We start from the raw sequence: 19338 nt of genomic DNA, 5'->3' as shown, positions 1-19338 counted from the left end.
ATCTTGGAAGTGTCTTGGTTATTATATTCATGCATTTTTTAAGAAAAAAGGAATGGGGAAAAAAAGTACTGAACTAAAAGAGCGGGAAAGATTTTTCAGCATTCAACAAGCATTTATTAGGTACCTACTATATGCCAAACCTCCCATGTTAGTACTTTTTACATTTTCCCTTTCTTAACAGACATCATAGTGCTCATGAACTCTCCTTTGCAGACTTCCTCATAGAGATAAGAAATGAAAATCGCCCTGAACATGAGTTTATTGAATATGGAAGGAAAAAAGCATGAATCAAGTTCTTCTCTGTTCTGTATGTTAAAAAAAAGAAGATGAAGAAAACTGCACATATAGATCGAGTCCCCTCATGAATGAACTAAGGATCTTCTTTCCACATTGCTTTGTTTTGTTGCAGTGAAAAAAAAATTCTTCCCAGTATTCCTAAGCATTAGGGTATATGGCACTTTAACACAACTTAAGAAGGAAATACGTGGGAAATGCATAGCACAAGAACCATTTGGTTGGTTACCCTAACAGAGTGTAGTTCTTCCAAAAATTTATTACATTATGTAATTACATTATCAGGTGTACAGATATCTTTGGAAATGCAGATTACAGTAACTTGCAAGAAAATGTGATGGACTTCTTTGAAACAACAAGCATCTCCTGTATTACTTCACAATCCTGTGTTATGATAACTGTCAGGGACCACCAGGAATGGTAGAGTTGTTTTCTTAGTTGTTTGCTACAAGCATCAAACTACTCTTAAAAAATCAGAGACTTCATTGATGGAACAGACTGTTTCATAGAAGGAAATGGAATAACCTAGTAGTCATGAGCACGGACTCTGGAGCATAGATATAAGATGAATCTTAACCTTGCCACTTACATAAACTTAAATAAGTAAATTGCTTAATCTAAACTCAGTTTTCTAGCTACGTGAGCTCAGTTTCCATGCAAAATAGGAATAATAACCACTTCATCAAGGTTGTTTTAAGAATCAAATGAAAATTTAACTGATGCACTTGAACTTCCCATGGAGGATTTTTTAAAAACATCAAATGCCTTTATAATCAGAGTATTATTGTTATATACAATATAATATATTGTATATAACATTATTTGTTATTATAAAATCATAATAATACTTCACAGTTCTTAATAAATTTCATTTATTCCTCATTATACTTTATTATTTCATTTTTATATGTCTGTACTTCATTAAAAGGCCAGATGAAACTTCTGGAATCCTAGACTTGGATGAACAAAGCTATATTTATGTAGCATTTAAAAAAAACAATTGGCTTTTCCCTTCTTTTAGGAGAATCACAAGCTATATTGCTTCTAATCATGCCCCTTCCTTTGACAGTCAAATCTAATCTCATAGTATTTCTGGAGAGCATAAAAGTCTTATTTTAAAGCTAGCTCATATAATCTGTCCGTCATATCACAGATGAGAAAACTGAGGCATAGAGAAAGCAAGTGATAGGCTCAGTCAAGCAAATAGTCGCATCACAGGGGTCGGCACTGCGGCCCCTGCAGCTTCTGTGTTGATGTTCTTCTCTGGTGCGTTCACGGCCAGCCCTCAGCCTCCACGTCCAGATGCGAGTCTCTGTTTCCCTCCTCCTGCGCACCTCCGGGGCTAGCTGGTTGATAGATGTAGGTTGGGTTGAACACTTCCTGTATTCTTAACCTAATAGACTGGTTTCAGTTTTCCTTAAATATAGCCTTTAATCCTATTCCAAGCCAACACAAAATGCACACTTAAAACTTTCAAAATGCTTGTGTTTTTTTTGTGTGTGTGTGTGTTTTGCGGTACGTGGGCCTCTCACCGTTGTGGCCTCTCCCGCTGCGGAGCACAGGCTCCGGGTGCGCAGGCTCAGCGGCCATGGCTCACGGGCCCAGCTGCTCCGCGGCATGTGGGATCTTCCCAGACTGGGGCACGAACCCGTGTCCCCTGCGTTGGCAGGCGGACTCTCAACCACTGCACCACCAGGGAAGCCCTAAATGCTTGTGTTTTGAGGGTCTGTTTTGTGGAACCAAATATAATCATTTCAGTGGGTTAGCTTGAAAAGAGGGTGGAAATGTTGGTATTATTATATCAAATGTACCGTTAATATTAATATATGCATTTTAGTGCCTAGAAATGGGAAGTGACCACGAATTTAGTTATATTAAACAGATGTACTATTGACAAAAGGAACACTCCATGTATAAAGAAACATTTCTATTTACTTTTTAATGTACTGGTGAAACTGTAGGGCATTAACATTTCTAAATAATTTGTTGCCCTCTAAAGCCATGAAATGATCCTAAAGGATGCTTTATATTTATCAAGCTTTTCAAAACTATTATTCTTTTATCCAATTAAACTTAACATTTAAAAGGCACATATTTCCTAAGACGAGATTTTCTAGATGGTATGTCATTTCAACACGATGACTTGACTCTGGTAAAACTATCAGCTTCCCTTGAAATAAATGAAGAAATGCACACATACTGTGGAAATGTAGCCATTTCATATCTGGGGGCACTAAAAAGTGTTGGGGTTTTTTTTTTTTTTTTCATTGTTCACCTATTGAGACGAGCCTAGCTGGAGAAGAATGAAAATATATCAGCTAGTTGTACCAAGTTCATAATCATAAAAAGCTAAACACTTAAGCAGAAAATATATCACAGATTTGTTCCCCAGCAAAGCAACTATTTTTACCCCGCCATCATCATCAGAAGCCACATTCTGACAGAAATCATTTGCTTGAAGCAGCCACAATATATGAACCCTATGTGGTCCTGTGATTCAGATTTAGGAATATCAGCCCCAGAAGGTCTGAAGACATTGTGCATTAGTATGTATTGAGACCTCATTCCAGGTGGCAAGCAGCTGGGCTTTTTAAAAAATAAAACTTCCAAAATAAAAGCGAAGCGCCTGTTTCCACGCAGTAAGTGTTATATTTAATTGAATCCTCCTCAAAATGTTATAAATTAGGCAGCAAAGGGAGCCGTGCATATGTAATATATTTGTTTTGTATTTCCACTAGTCAACAGAATAATGAAATTCCTTAACTACTTCTCTTTAACTTGCATGAAGAAAGCACGGTATGTTGCTAAATCTCTTTTCACCAGCACTGCCGAGAAACAACTTTAATCCTTGTTAGAAAATTGCCGAGTCTGGGACTGACAAAGAGCTCATGCTTGTTCCATTGTTAGTGCTCCCCGGCCCCAAGAGCAGAGCCCTTTACAGCTGCGTGGATCCCGCCCGGCTCAGCTGCACTATTTAAGAGAGGAGGTTTGTCAATTTCTATTGACAATGGAGAGAGTTTTTCAGGGCCTGTAGCAGTGCTGACACAGTTGGGGATCAATGCCAGCCATTCAGAATGCACCCTCTTTCATTGCTTTCGTTTGTTAATTCAAGACTAAAGGTCCACTGAGGGGGTTCAGGGTGTTTAAGAAAGCTGATGAACTGTTTAAGAAAGCTGATGAACTGCAAGCGTTTATAGCCCTGGTGTGGCAATTTCCATAGTCAGTGGCAACTCCTGGCACTGAGGGAGCTGTGTCCTTGTTGACCCTCTTGTTATTAAAAATGCACAAGTGCTGCGCTTCTCAATATTTCAACACTCTTTCATTGTCAATACCACCTTCTGAGCCCTTCAGCTTGTTGCTTGCTCTAAAGATCTTCTTAGATTGGGTTTGAAAACTTCACCTTAAACACTAGATTAGACTGATGTTCTGTTTTCCGTGCTCCTGTTGATTTGTTGAACCTTCCCAGGGCTGGAAAGCAAGTAGCAGCTTGATGGGGAGACGGGCTGCTAATATGATTTACCAGTCTACAGTCATGCACAATAAGTGTGAATAAATACAGGGGTCTCACAGAGTCAACCCTAGCCTTTCCTTTTCTTTTCTTTTTGCTTTAAAAGAGATATCTCAAGAAAATGAAGTGAGTAAGGCATGCCCTTACAGGAGTTGAATGAACCACAAAAAAGAAGAAAAAAACATATATTTTGTTAAAGTGGTAGGCTGCTGGCATGGATTGATGGAGAAAAAAGTGTAGAATATACACTAACTGCTTTATTCTTAAGTAGACCAAGCAGGGAATAAAGCAGTAATGCCATACCCACGACTTGAGTGCAAGCTCCAGCGCCCCTTCGTTGTCATCCCCTGAAAGGAAAAGTGAATAGTCAAACAAGTTGCTTTATAAAATTAACTTTTCCAAAATGAAAGCACATTTTCTAACAGTCACACTTCACTGCACACTCACCCCTTTCAAAATTTTTTTTCTTTGCTTTGGAGGGTGGTTTGGTTTGGTGGGGTGGGGGGAATGACGCTACCTTACCTTTGACTTGTTTCTCAAGATGAAAAAAATGGAATCTATGGTCCTCCACCCAGAAGAACATAACCATTCCAACACCAGAAATAGGAAAATGCTAGTGATTTCTGTTTGGTGGTTTTGTCTGTTTGGGTGTGTGTGTGTGTGTGTGTGTGTGTGTGTGTGTGTGTGTGTGTGTGTGTGTGTGTGTGTGTGTGTGTGTGTGTGTGTGTGTGTGTGTGTGTGTGTGTGTGTGTGTGTGTGTGTGTGTGTGTGTGTGTGTGTGTGTGTGTGTTTCACCATATATAAGAAAGAAGCAGTCCTAGTAAGGTTTTTTGTTTGTTTGTTAGCTTATTCTTCATAGCAACATAAACTCTAAGCTAAGCTATTGATTTCTCTTCATCATTTGCTTGATTTAGCTGAAATTCTTCAAAATGCTTTGACTTTGGAACCAAAAAATATGCATGATTAGCAGATGGAATAATTTTTCTTATAGAGTGTTCCTTGTAGATTAATTTGTTTGCCTTTAAAGTAAGATGATGATGAAGTAGCTTAAGCACTTTATTAACATTAGTTCTTTTTCTCTGTCTTTATAGTTAACTTTAGATCATTTTATTCCCAAATTATTCTTCTTTAAAATTATAATTTTGGCATTGTGTTAAAGAAGTTATATTAATAATAAATTTCTGTGTTATGTTAGATGTCCTTTCAGTTATCACTTAATCATAAGTATCACTCATATGTAATGGAAAAATGAAGTTACATTAATTTTAAATTACCTAAGGATTTTTCAAGAACATAAAATGCATATGGAGTAATTTTAAGAAAGCATTTTCATTTGCCTCAAATTCATGCAGCTTACCATATACATAGTAACTTTACAGTCTCACAGCCTGATTAACTTGTATGTTATAAACTTTGTACAATATATCATATTTTGTCCCCCCAACTAAAAAAAAATTATTCCTTGAAGAAGCACTATAATTTAAGAGTCATAACCATTATGACTACATTTTAGTTTTCAAGTTACTTGGAGGGTGGGCTGGGGGTGAGGGTTTTAATTCAGTATACTCATATTCAATATCACCAATACCTATGAGTGTTTACTTACATTAAAATAGAACTCAAGTAGTTGAGGCTATAACTTGAAATAAGGAAGTATAGAATTTAAATACCAGATACTAACCTATTAAGATTTAATATGTCAGCTGAAGTACTGAATATTTTAGCAGTTTATTTTTTAAGAATTTAGGAGTATCTCATTTTATAAAACTCATTTCTGATACTTTTACATGTCCTGAAAATTAGGAAAGTAATCATTAGGAAAAAGCAAAACTGGGTACATGAATAATATATTTTTTTAACAACCATAGCCCATCTCACATTTTAAAAACTTGAATGTTCATTCATCCATTTAATATCACAGTATTCAGTAAATCAGTTATTCATTTTCATTAGCTTATCTCATTTTATGCATGTGTGTCCAGTATGCCAACAAATTAATAGAAATAAGTCTGATGAAATGTTAAACTAATTCATTTTTATATTATGCTTAAACTACCATTCCTTATACTAAATTTTATTAGAACAATGTTAGTAAATACAAGTCCAGGTGAATTTCAGACTTACTTGTATCACTTGAGATTTCTTTTAGAAATTTGTATTTACTGCTTTATTATGGAAGAAAAATATCTTTTAAGATTTTTTTCTGTGTTTGAATACCTAAGAATATATGCACGTACATATGTGATCTGTAGTGTCACTGTGTGTACACAGCAAGCACAAAATACCTTCTCTTTCAAAAACTCTTTTGTCATTTCCTAAATGCTGCGTGGACATTGATATTTCTCACGGTTATCTGAATGAGTAGCATTATTTTCTTACAGTATTACCTAAACCTGGCTCTGGCGTGTAAGTACTGAATCCCTTAAAATGCCATCACTAATGGCAGATGGCCCTTTTTTGAAAATAGGAACAAAATTTCTTCTTTTTCTATACTCACAGGCATTATATAGGAGCAGGAAAGTGCATTAGAGAAGAATGTCAATTTTCCCACCAAGAGAGTTATAATAAACAGAGAGAAAATATGAACCCTCCAAAACCGCTTGCAAAATGAAACAGATTGTTTTCTTTTATAATTTGGTCAACTGACATCTGTTTTTGTGATTCTTATAAGACACAAGAATTCCATCCTGATAATGTTCCTTCCTAAGATCTGAAATCTTTATTTTAGGTGGTTTTAGACCATCTTGGCAAATACTTAACAACCGATAGTAGATAAAGGTGTGATTGGGGATTAGAGGTTAGTAAACTGTGGATGTTTTTTGCCATCCCTCCTTTAAAATGCTATTCCTAGGTATTGCCTACATGCATGATGGCATCTACTCTGATTTTTACATAACATACAGGCTAATGGGAAATTTCCGTTTGAAAATAATTTACCTGTTTTTTTCCTGCTGCTTGGCAGTCCATTCAGTCCCATAACATGTATTTAGTACCCATTGTTACCTACAAATTACAAAGCAGGCCGCTAGGCTGCAAGTGCAAAAACACTGTTTCCCATGAATATGTTACAGCTAAAAGACTGTAATGTTAATTCGTATAAAGAACAGCCTAGGTCAACTTAGCAGGTTTTCTAGCAAAACATACAATTCTGTTAACAGGAAATTATAGCATTATTGACTTCAAGTGCTGATCTGTGGTCATTTCAGAGTGTTTCATTACCCCCTCATTACCGAATCTGTTAAATGAATACTGCAGAGGTTGTTTTCTTTTCTGTTTTCTTCCCCACCCCCCGCCCCCATCCTTCTTTCCAGCAATGGTACAGCAATTCCATGAAAGTCATTTGTGTGTGGCTGGCTGATAGATTAGACCTTCAGCTTCATATTTACCAACTGAAGACACTAATCAAGATTGTGAAGGTAAACAAAATGTGTTTAGATGTGAATTGCCCAGCAAGCTATAATGGCAAGATATTGACATATAAGAAAATCGTATTTAATATACCTGAGTGGATGTAAGTACTTTAAAAACATCACTTTCAGCAATGATGTGCTGCTGTTTATTCCATTTTCAGTTAGATTACTAAATAAACATACATTTATCATTTTTGCATTAATAAATTAAAAGTATTTTGTTATCAAGTAATCATATTTGAAGATAATATATACATAAAGCCCCTAGCACATTTACCTGAATGTAGTAGGTCCACAATAATTTTGTATTAATTGTCTTAGGTATAGAAATGTTTTCTCCTAATATATGTCCTTCATATTTATTAATATATTATTATGAGGACTTTTGAATTATATTTGCCCCTAGGATAAGGAGAGTCTCCTTTATTTTGTTCTATCCTGATATGAAAGTAAAACACTGTCACTGCCTGAATTCTTTTGGAAGCATGCCCCTTCTTATATGTAAGAGATGATCAGTATGAGTGTCGGGGACCATCCATAACCACTAACAGATGTTATATCAGTTCAATGAGGCCATTTTGACTTCTGCTTTTCAAGAGGAAATGTAATCACGTGCATGTTATATTGAGTGAGTAGGGGCTTTAAAGTAATATATTATTCAACATGATTTTTCACACCTTATAAATTCCAGTGGAAATACAAAATTTACCACAGGTATAACTTTTTCTTAAAATTGAGACAAATTCTACATTATGGCAAAAAACATAACTCTAAGCTCTTGTGAATCAGCTGTTCCTTTAAATAGGTGACTTTTACTTCCATTCTAGTACCATTTATTAAATGGTATACATATACCATTGATGTATTTATATATATGTGTGTGTGCCTGTATATGTGTATATGTATATTTGCACGTACATATATATGTATATGTGTATATTTGTGTGTATGTGTGTATATGTACACACACACACACATACACAGTGGTTCTCACAGTGTCATTCCTGATATAACATTATCAACATCACCTGGGAACTTGTTAGACATGCAAATTCTTCGGCTCCACACCAGACTTACTAAGTCAGAGCGTCTGAGAGTGGGGCCTGGCCATCTGTACATGAACAAGCCCTCCAGAGGATTCTGATAGAGGTAAAGTTTGAGAAGAACCACTGTGTCACGTCATTAAAAGTTTTATCCACATTAAAATATTTTCCACCATTCTCTTGGTTCCTGCAGTCTCATTAGAATATGAATTCTTTTGTGCCACAGACACATAGGTTATAGAAAGATCCACCAAGAGGAAAGTTCTAAAGTCAGAAATTGGCAAATCTACTGGAACATAGAACCGGACCTATAATGTCACAGTAATAGCAATCATGATTAGTCATAAATAACAAGTAAAATTAGTCACCGACTAATTTTAATACACTAAAACATTACATTTCAATTGACAGACTACCTTTGATCTAGAACACTTTTTACCAGGTGTTATTTATTTTACAAAGAAACTGAAAACACATTATGATACGTTCATGTTTGCTTTAGTTCCGCCATGGATTCTTCCTTGTTTCTATAAATGTCACTTGGAGAGCTTTCAACTGAAGTTTGTTTTTCGTAAAAGAGAATCAGAATAATCTGTGTTTACCTTCTAAATATGTGTACGTGTTAAGATTGCAGTCTATACTGTGACTAATATTGGGATTAGCTTGTTCCGCTTAGGATCAGCCATATTTTCAAGCTAATGTCTACTGTGTTCAGGATGTCAGAAATTACATACTCGGCTGATTGGTATTAGTTGATAGGTTGGTAAGCTCTTTCTTTGTTTTTATAATAAGAATCTCCATTTTTTATTAGCCCATCATCTGTTTATTTCAAAGTTATTCCTCTTCTCATATTCACAGTCATAACAGTTCAGGCACCAGTGAATATTTTAGCAGAAAAAATGATTAATAATTTTGTTGACATTAATGGGTGACATTTCCATTGTATTCTAAGCCAGTCAGTTTATCTTATTTTAATATAGTCTTCATTATGGCTACCAACAGTCAAGACCGATAAATATGAAATTAAATTTCATGTATATGTTTGACTTTCCATGTTTTGTTTTTCGCAGGCAGGTCCCCAAACTCAGCCAATACTTTCTTGGGCTGATACATTTAATCAACTCATAGGGCTTTATTTAATAACTAAAAGTGATGATTTTCACAATGAAAATTAGGATGAATTAATTCAGTGTTCTAACTGGTTTTTTTCTACTTTGAATATAAGCAGACTTTAACCAATTTCATACATAGATTCATCACTCTTCAGAGCCTATATGGCTATGTTTATAATGTTCATTTTCCAATGAATTTAAGCAGCTATTAAACAGCACATGTATAGAATTGTGCAGGCCCCAAGTAGGCTTTCCTTCCATCCACGTCACTTAGACTGGACCTGCATGTTACAGCAGAGTAGTGCATTCTACTCAGGAGCCGAGAGCTACTGGACTCTGGCAGCCTAGTCCTTAGAAGCATTGTCATTCTTCTGTGCCCACGGAGACCCAGATGCCATCAAGATGTATATGATAGCCAACTTTGCCCCACAAAGACACTTAGACGCCAATTGATTCATTGAGTTGCTCACTAAGAAGAGACGAATTGCAATAAGATTTTCACAGAAGATTTAGGACTAAGAAATTAACAAAGTTTAAACATCAGAATGGTTTATTTGGGGAAGGGGAAAATAGAATCCTCAAATAATCAAAATGGCTGATGGATTTCTGTTCTCCCTAGAGGCCATTTGACATTTAAAAGCGGTTAACATAAATGAGCTGCTTCTTTTACTAGGAGAAAAGACAACAAGTGAGCAGCACCCTGCGGCAGGCACTTGTCTTAAGTAAGAGCCAAGCAGACCTTCTTGGCAGCCACAGAGGATCTCTAAGTGTCAATAACATGTTATGAATTCTAAAAAGAGAGAAAGAGAGAGGTTGCAAGGGTACCTGCCCTGCAGTGCCCTTAACTGCTTATTGCTTACTAATAAAGTAAGGAAGCAGAGTCTTAATTTTATACAAATTAGAAAGCCTTTAGGGCTGCAAATCCACAATACAACTCTGTCCTGGCCAACTTACTGATAATTAAGCTAAGTCTAAGGAAAGTCATTCCAATAAAATAAGAAAGTGGGACTCACAAACTTGGTATATAATTGTCAGTGGAACACTAATACTTTATTTCAGATGTATTATCTGTAGATGAATATTTTGTATGCTTGATATATTTTTAATCTATCAGAGTGTTAGAGGCTTGAACAGAAATCTCTATGGTAGTAATACCATGCATACTAGTTACTAGATTTTTCCAGACAAAATTTACCTTACAGAGTTACTTCATGGGTTCTGATGCAAATTACCATATGTTTTGATGTGAAAGTACCACCTTAGTAATAATAAGCTTTAATGGTTTAGAAAGAGAATATGAGGATGGTGGGATTTATGTGTCTTAATACAAAATATTAAAATCAAATTAAAAGGACTACCCTGGTGACACAGTGGTTAAGAATCCGCCTGCCAGTGCAGGGGACACGGGTTCGAGCCCTGGTCCGGAAAGATCCCACGTGCCGCGGAGTAACTAAGCCCGTGCGCCGCAACTACTGAGCCTACATGCCACAACTACAGAAGCCTGCGTGCCTAGAGCCCGTGCTCCACAACGAGAGAAGCCACCGCAACAAGAAGCCCATGCACTGCAACAAAGAATAGCCCCCATTCACCGTAACTAGAGAAAGCCCACACGTAGCACCAAGACCCAACACAGCCATAAATAGATAAATAAATAAATAAATAATCAAATTGAAATAGTTTGGGTCATTTAAGGAAAAAAACACTAAATTTTCTTGCTGTTGAGATACTGACCTCAGATACAGTATAGTGTTCCTCACCATTCAGTTTATTTTTTGGACATGAGGTGGACTTTATTTATGCATTTTATTTATAACCAGTGAATATCACTTCTGAAACTTGAATGGTACCCTGGGGCATAAGTCAGACGATATAAGACAGGAAGATAAAATGTGAAAACACCAATGGCACCACTACCTTGTAATGGTTCTGTTCCTTCCCAGAAGTCTGTTTGTAGACCAGGTGTGTATATCCAGGGGATTAGGATGCCATCCATCAGCACTTCCTACCTCAAGTGGATAAGCACCTTCAGCTGAGCTCTTTGAATATTATATTTTCCTTCTCATTGTGTTGAGTGAAATCAGGCATCCCTTAATGTTAATTTTCAGCTATTGGAGTTGTAATTTTGGGCCAGGAAGTACAACATTCCTTTTTTTATTTGACTTTTTTCATCTGTTAAGTGCAAACCCCCCAAAAAGTGACTGTTAGCAATCATTTAGAACAAAAAAGTGGCACATTGATATGTATTAATACTTTGGGCCAGTCCATTGACATCTGGCTGTTTAGCATTCTAAATCTAACATAGGACAGTTAAAAAAAAATCTTTAAAGATATTTAGCATTTTAATGGCCTTAGAAGTGCCTCTACAGAATGAGCTATCTTCATTTGTGCTTTGTTTCCCCATTGAACGAACTCTAGACTTTTTCTACAACTTTAAAAATCAATAATAAAATACCAGCCTTGTTTAGTCATCAAAAACTCATGTGTGAAGAAAGTCTCATTTCAGGAGAAAAGTAAAATAAGGAAAGTTTTATAAGTTACATATCTTAAGAGCCACAGAAATCAGAGTTTTGTTGTTTGTTTTTAAGAATCACTGTATAAACAATAACATGATATTTGCTCTATTTTTGACATATAATACACCAAATAATAATTTACTGTTTCACACCAAAAAAAGTAAATATGTTTTATTAGCCCATCAATGGAAGTTTAATGCCAGAATTTAACACTTTACATTCCAAGGCAATTTCAGAAGGGCAAAATTCATGAAGACATTTAGGTGTACACAAATTTTTACCCAGTGTGCATATAAATAAACTTTATAATTCACAAATGCTGAAAATGCAAACTTCTTTTAGTGATAATCCTCTTCCCTCCACACACCTCCCCCAAAAACCTAATGCATTTTATAAAATGTAATGTATTTTTCAATACTAAAATAAAGGCTCCTCGATTGAAAAACTAAGAATTCCTTCATATTGAAAATGTACATAAGTACATATCATTTTACCTTTGTTACAGGTTATTCAAATAGTAAATTCTGTGCAATTAGTAATATTTTGGGGGGAAAAAGCTCATGTGTCACCTGACAGTCACAACATTTTGATCTACTCAGAGTGATTCTAGTTTGAATAGCACTATCAAAAGTCTCTCATTTCAGTTGCTCCCCAGAACCTACACCAACAGGATGACTGGCCTGGGCAGCTACAATCCGAATCCATTAGTGAATTGTCCAAGATCATTTCTGAAATGCCAACTGAGTATATATACATTCAGACATACACATATACATCCAGACATATAATCCATAAGGGATCTAAGCAAATTCTCTCTCCTTCCTCCAGAAAACCTATAGGGACTTCCGATTGCAGGGTGTGTTGGAAGGCACCCTGAACAGTAAGACCTATGACACCCTGCACAGACGTTTAACAGTAGAAGAGGCTACAGCTTCTGTTTCGGAAGGAGGAGGACTTCAGGGCATCACGATGAAAGACAGTGACGAAGAAGAAGAAGGCTAATAAAATGGAGCTCTGCAGAAGGAAGGAGGGCCGTGACATTGTTTATTTTGTACCTGTCCTTGTAATTACATTGATTGCTTGGACCAAATATAAATGCTTGTATTTCACTCTACATTTTAAAAAGTTAACCTGAAGCAGAGTTAAAAGAGAAAATGCCAAGTATTTTTTTGAAGAAGATCAGCCTTTTTTGTGTAGCTTGATCTAAAATGATGATCTTTGGCTCCGTGATTGGAACATGAACCTTTTTTTTTAAAGAAGATTCGACTTTTTTTTCTGTAGTTACATCAAAGTCACGTCGCTTGTGTGAAGTGAAATATGTATTTCTCATGATACGACATTGTGAGAATAAGCCACTTCTCATCATTGTGCCAGCTCTATTGTACGTACCCTTGTTAAAATGGTGTGTACCTGACAGTTTATCATTTACATGCAAGGTTTGTTTCCTAGTTAATTTATCATTGTTGTGATGTGTGTTAGAACTTTAACCTTGGTTCTTAGTACTCTGAATTGGTCTTCCTGGGCTTAAGGATCGCCGAACCCAAATATAAACTAGGTTATCCAATGGGCTTGTGTCTTGTTCCATTCTGAACATTTTTTCCTTCAAGTATAAAAATCCCAACGTGTGGGGTAGTAAGTGTGCTGTCGTCAACATACCATATTCTCCTACTACTAAGTGTAACAGCTTGCAGGCAATAAAAGTCCACTTGGTCCTAACCACTTCTGTATTTATTAGACTTGTATAAATTAAATACAGTAAAATATGTTTGCAGTATTATAACCATCTCAACCATTTGGAGCCGTGTTTTTATTGTGTTTGTTTACAATCAAATGAGTAAAAGATATTAACACTGCTTTCCATCTAGTAGGCACTCACACTTGTTAAAAGAACTAGTTAAATATGAGAGCATATTTCCATAGCAAAGCTGATGTTGACTACATACTCATAGATTGTGTATTATTAGTTAACATTAGCAATTAGTGTTAATAATGAGTAATACTAGAAATGCTAGTAATGTTAACTAGCAATTGACATATTAACAGTTTTTCTTCCCCCAAAGTATTTTCTGGCTACAATTTTTAAATTGTAATTTATCTTTGAATTTTAATTTTTGTATTTTTTTCAAAAATATACCAACACTCATTCATAAGGGGTTTTTAAATGAAGTGAGTTAATGCAGAATAAGTGAAGGTACCCCTGAATTTGTGTAAACGTAAGTTCTGAAGCTTTGGAAGTGAAACAACTTCTTGGCCCTCCAAATTTATTCTGGTGCCTGACCTAGACGAGCCCACAAAAACCTATTTAATCCACAGTTATTAAATAATATTGTTTGGGCTCAATTCTGGGTCCTAGGGGTAAGAGACCCTGTGCTACAAGATAAACATGAATGGAAATTTCTTCTCCTTTCCTGGATTAGAGACCCACTCTATGAGCTCAGTATTGTTGAAAGGCAGTTTGTCTTGGAATGCTTGTCCTTCCCTTTCTTCTCCACCCTCATGCCGATACTATCCTTTCTCAAGCCCTCAGGTGTCTAGTCAGGCTACCCTCAAATCCCCAATGGTACCCTCCCCAAGCTGGCTCTGCACAGCTCAAACTGCTCTCTACTTGGAACTTACCCACCCTTCTTTTCCTTTATATTGAATGTCTATTTCTTTGATACAGCTTATCTCAGAGTAATTGGCCCATCTTGTCCTAAAGTATGAATGACTGATGAACCCACCCCCTTAGCCATATATATGCATGTATGTATACATATTTTTAAGGAAATATCTAGTTGATAGAATTCGGAAATAAAGGGGAAAGCATGTGTTACAGGGGAAAGTACTTGGGGCCAGCAGGGTCTCCCTGCTGACCTGACCTATTTAACCTGCCCACTGGCCCTCTTTGCTGGTCAGCCTCTTGTAGCCTCTCTCCAGATCTGGGTATTCTCTGCTCCTTCCCTTAGACACCCAGGAGATTTCTAAAGCTTCCACCCCCCCACTCCAACCTCCACTGGCTTGCAGGGAGAGGACAATAGCAATCAAAGGCAGGTAGTGGAGATGCTCACAGTTTTTTGAGGACTGTGTGGACTAACCTTTGAGCCACAGAGGGGTGTATGGAGAGAAGTTTATAAAGTCACCCTGAAAAAGAATGAAAGGTTAGTTGGGGGCTTTTGCCCAGAAATGCTCTTCAACATAACTGCCAATTGCTTGAAATGACTTCATAATTCATCCGTATGTATAGCTGTGAGAGTGAATGCCCAAGCATCTGTCTATTAAAGGACACCAAGTGTTCTTTAAAAACAAAACAAAACAAAAAACTTTTTTAAAAGAATTTAATTGAAAACCTAACAAATGTACAATTTTTGAAAGGAAAATCATTTTTAGCTTCAAAGAACTACCTCTACTCTCCTAAACGGTCTTGGGGAAGAGGGGAAAAAAGTGCATTCTTTGGCCAGTTCGGTGAACGTTGCAGGAGAAAATAACTAATACAGTCTAATGTCCAGCCGGAATGAGTTTGTTAAAGAACACACCTAGAGGGAAAGTTTCTCCAAGCTCTTGTTGGAGAAAAATAATAATAATGCCTTTTTCCCGGAAAGGGAAAGAACCCCATAGAGCTTAACGTAAACCTCCGAGCTCCAGCTGTGGGTCGTTCTTGTATTCACGGATTTTTCCACTTGAATTCCCCTTAGTTCTTGTTCATTGTCCCTCGCTCTGGAGAAAGGATTTCCTGCTACTTTTGCAGTAGGCGCCCATGCAAAGTGTCTCGGGGCTCCCCCCGCGCCCCCAGGGTCACAGCCGGCCTGGTCCCGCGGCGGTCGTGGGTGACGGGGTCCGTGAGCTCCGGGAAGGTGCCCTTGGTGGGAAAGCGGCCCCTCAGCTGTCGCCATTCCTGGACCGCGAAACCCCTCCCGAGAGGGGCGCGCCCCGAGCCACCCCGCGAAAGCCCGGGGGAACCCCAGGCCCGGCGCCCCGCGCAGACCCGGTCTTCCGAGCCCCTCCCGCCACGCCTTTGGTAGAAGGACCGATGGAAGAAATTAGAGCAAGAGCTCGATCGCTTTCATTTCTTACTCCCAGCACAGAAAATGGAAATTTCCCGGTCCGGGTCCCTAAAGGGAGGTGACAAATCGATGTTCCCGAGAGTTGTTCACGCGCCGCTGGCGGGGCAGCTACGCGGCCAGAGAGCTACCGAGTCGGCCCCCGCGCGCTCGCCCTTCACCGCAACCCCGGCCCCGCCACAGCCCTCGACCCGTCCCAGCCCCGCGGAGTTTGTGCGGAATTCCGGGGCCTGGTGTGGGGGGATTCGGGAGGATGGGGCTCATTCCGCCTTTACACTGAGTCCCCATCCCCTCCCCGGTACTGTGTAGAGAGACGCCGTGGGCCTGGGTCTCCTTTACCCGTCAAGTCCAGATCGCTGGACCCGCAGGAACATTAGGGAAAGGCCGGCGGTTCGTTTGGCCCCGGTATTTAGCTGCAGATGGAATCAAGCCCAGGGGCCTGGGCAGCAGGCCAGAGGCAAAGAGCAGTTGCGACCCCGCAGCAGCGACGGCTCCAGAGCGCTTTACCCCGACCCCGGGAGCCCAGGGCGAGGCTTCCTTCCCCACCCTCCCCGCCTTCCGCCGCGTGGGCTGGTAGACGCGGGGCAGATGTGCCTTCAACTGCCTTTCTCTGTAACGTTGAAGCATGATACTTCAAGGGGCCCGAGGCGAGTGCAGGCTGTGAGCGCAAAGCTCTGAGCCTGGGTTCTAGAAGTCACGGTGACGGTCAGCCACAGCCTCTATCCAGGCGCAATACGTGATCGTTTTAAGGGAAAAGGAGGCACTAGACTGTGAGTGTGTACAGCCGAGAGAAAGGAAGTAAGACGAGAATTCGATGTGTTTCCCAAGTTGAAAAAGACCTCGATTTAAAGATCTACCCAGAAACGTGTGAACGTGACACAGCTTGGGGAACCGTAAGGGGCCAGGGCCTTAGAGCCAGGAAAGCCTGGGTTTGAGTGCCAACGACTACACTTCCCCGCGTCCGAGCTCTGTGTCCTTGGGCAAGTTATGTAACCTCTCTGTGAAGCGGGCGCTCAATTACGAAGGTGATGCGTATAAGTTGTGGCCGTTGTTGACTCTTCATGTAGGGGTGGATTCGAAGGAAATTGTGGGAGGCCTGCCCCTGCCAACATACACCACCTCTCGCACTGCCCAGTTCTCACCGGGTTGGCACAAGGTGTAGATCACAGTCATCTCGGCGGATCTTCGGCTCCGTCCCTGGCATGTCCGTGGATTGGCTCGAACTGTCCAGTTTCAGGGTTATTTATACAACCAGACTAGTGGGAGGAGAGGAGACCGGGAGGGGCAAGTCGACTGTCTCCCAAAAAGGCCAGTATTCCGAGAGCAGCCCTTGGAGCTGCAGTTAGGAGGGGAGGCGGCTGGAGACGTGTCTTTGGGTCCACATGAGGATATTGTTTGTTGGTCAGGGCCTCCGAAACCGGACGGTTATGATCGGGGGGTGTCGGACCACAAGCGAGGCATCCCAGGCCTCTGCCTGTGCCCAACAGGTTGAGTTCAAGAGAATTTCAAGGGCAAATTGGTGTTCATTAGTGTTTTCCCAGATTTAAGGAGGCCGCAAATGGCGTCCTGCGTCTCAGCCCAGAGATGCGCACACGGCACGGGAAAATGCGAAGCAGCGCCGGGAGTGAGGCAAAGGAGACGAAGGCCGCCCCGGCGCGCCCCAAGGTGACCTCAGCCGTGGCAACAGAGTAAAAAATGGCAGGCTCTGAGGACGACAGCCAGCACGGAGTCCTGCCCCGGAGTGTTGAATTGACCGCCCTTCGAAGCCATCAGGGAAACGCCAATAGCGCAGAGACCCAGCGCGGGGCCGAGGGCGCGCCCAGGGTCACAAGCCAGGATGTCCGTGGCGAGGGAGGTGCGAGCCCAGGTGGTGCCGGGGCCAAGCCCGCGGTGGCCTTGAGGAGGGAGAAACTGATCACTCACCAAAGGGAAAGATATTGCGCCCTGCTTTGTGCCAGGCAGGACTAGAGCTGCTTTTTTAACTAGAGGGATGTTCCCCATCCCCATCATTCCTTTAAGACAGCCTACTTGCAGCTTCCTGAGTTCCAGACCTAGGAAACAGGATTTCATGCCCCACGGCCACACTCCCACTCCGGAGTGCCACGTTGCCTTTAATCTCCCCTTCTTTGCAACTTTACACTGCGGGCCGCTGTATTTGTGTGCTTATTTGCAGTGCGATTTTAAAAAAATAAATCAGGGCTTCCCTGGTGGCGCAGTGGTTAAGAATCCGCCTGCCAATGCAGGGAACACGGGGAGCAACTAAGCCCGTGTGCCACAACTACTGAGCCTGCGCTCTAGAGCCCGCGAGCCACAACTACTGAAGCCTGCGTGCCACAACTTCTGAAGCCCACGTGCCTAGAGCCCGTGCTACGCAGCAAGAGAAGCCACTGCAATGAGAAGCTCGCGCACTGCAACGAAGAGTAGCCCCCACTCGCCGCAACTAGAGAAAGCCCACGCGCAGCAACGAAGACCCAAGGCAGCCAAAATAAATAAATAAATGTATTTTTAATAAATAAATAAATAAGACAATAAGCATAGTCTAGAGTTGTCTGAAATCTCCTTTCACGTGGTCCATCCCTAGGATCAGTGGTTCTCTGGTCTGAGAGGAAGTGAAGAGTTGATTTCAAACAAGAACCATCAGGCAGAGTAGATACTCTTTCCTGGCCCCTGGCACAGGCTTGTTTATGGAGCCCCTACACATAATATGTACCTTTGCAAAATTGAAAGTGGTATGTCAAATTATTTCTTTTTCTACTTTAAGTCGATTCTGGTTTGCCTTTTAACACTGCCTCCTTCCTGACGCCCAACTGGTAACACCTCTCTTGGGTGTGATTGACAGAAAGAAAACTTTAAATGCTGAAGTTTGTTGTTTAGGGTACTTCCTTAAAATGCCAAGGAAGCAAAACTAATTGTAACCTTGGAAGGAGATTTTGCTAGGGAGGTAGAAAAAGTTTCATTAAAGAGGGGTTACATTAGTAAAAGGTCAGAACCCAACAGGACTGGATTTCAAAATGTGGAAAGTGAAATATGGAAATGCCAGTATAGCAGCAGATTGTGTCAGGGGAGGGCTTTTGTCAGGTGTCCCTGACATACACACATACCCCAAAGCTGGGTAATAATTTTTTTAAACACACTACAAAGTTGCTGTATTGAAGAAGCTCATTCACTGTCACTCATTCAAACTGCCCAGTTTTTTGTTACATTGGGTGATTGCTTGGTGTGTTCTTTCATAGAATCATGATAGTCTATCAGGAAATTGATTAATTTTAGAAATAACAGCTTCGAAAGAGAAGCTTTAATCAAACTGGGATTTTTGAAAAGCTTTTGTGAAAGGTTAATTCACAAATCTACAGAAGAAATTGTCCCCTGGGGAACTCAAGACTGGACGTGGGAGAGCAGGCCCCCAAGGATAAGGGAAGTC

General features: G+C 40.0%; 1 protein-coding gene across 20 annotated transcripts in view; it reads left to right on the top strand.

The window, feature by feature from the left end:
* The window catches only part of CADPS2 (calcium dependent secretion activator 2), a gene marked incomplete at its 3' end in the record, with an annotated part of 487123 nt that extends 474241 nt beyond the window's left edge, over window positions 1-12882 (top strand). For all 20 annotated transcript variants that reach the window (XM_079711385.1, XM_079711377.1, XM_079711381.1 and 17 more), the window contains 2 exons: window positions 7114-7218; window positions 12709-12882. In XM_079711385.1, the coding sequence (XP_079567511.1) occupies window positions 7114-7218; window positions 12709-12882 (279 nt within the window). The remainder of the gene's footprint in view (window positions 1-7113; window positions 7219-12708) is intronic.
* Between the last annotated feature and the right edge of the window lie 6456 nt (window positions 12883-19338).

The sequence above is a fragment of the Hyperoodon ampullatus genome (genome assembly GCF_949752795.1).
Source record: "Hyperoodon ampullatus genome assembly, chromosome: 9".
NCBI classification, from domain to species: Eukaryota; Metazoa; Chordata; class Mammalia; order Artiodactyla; family Ziphiidae; genus Hyperoodon; species Hyperoodon ampullatus.
Note: the sequence above shows the minus strand (reverse complement) of the source record. Positions and strands in the feature narration are given on the sequence as shown.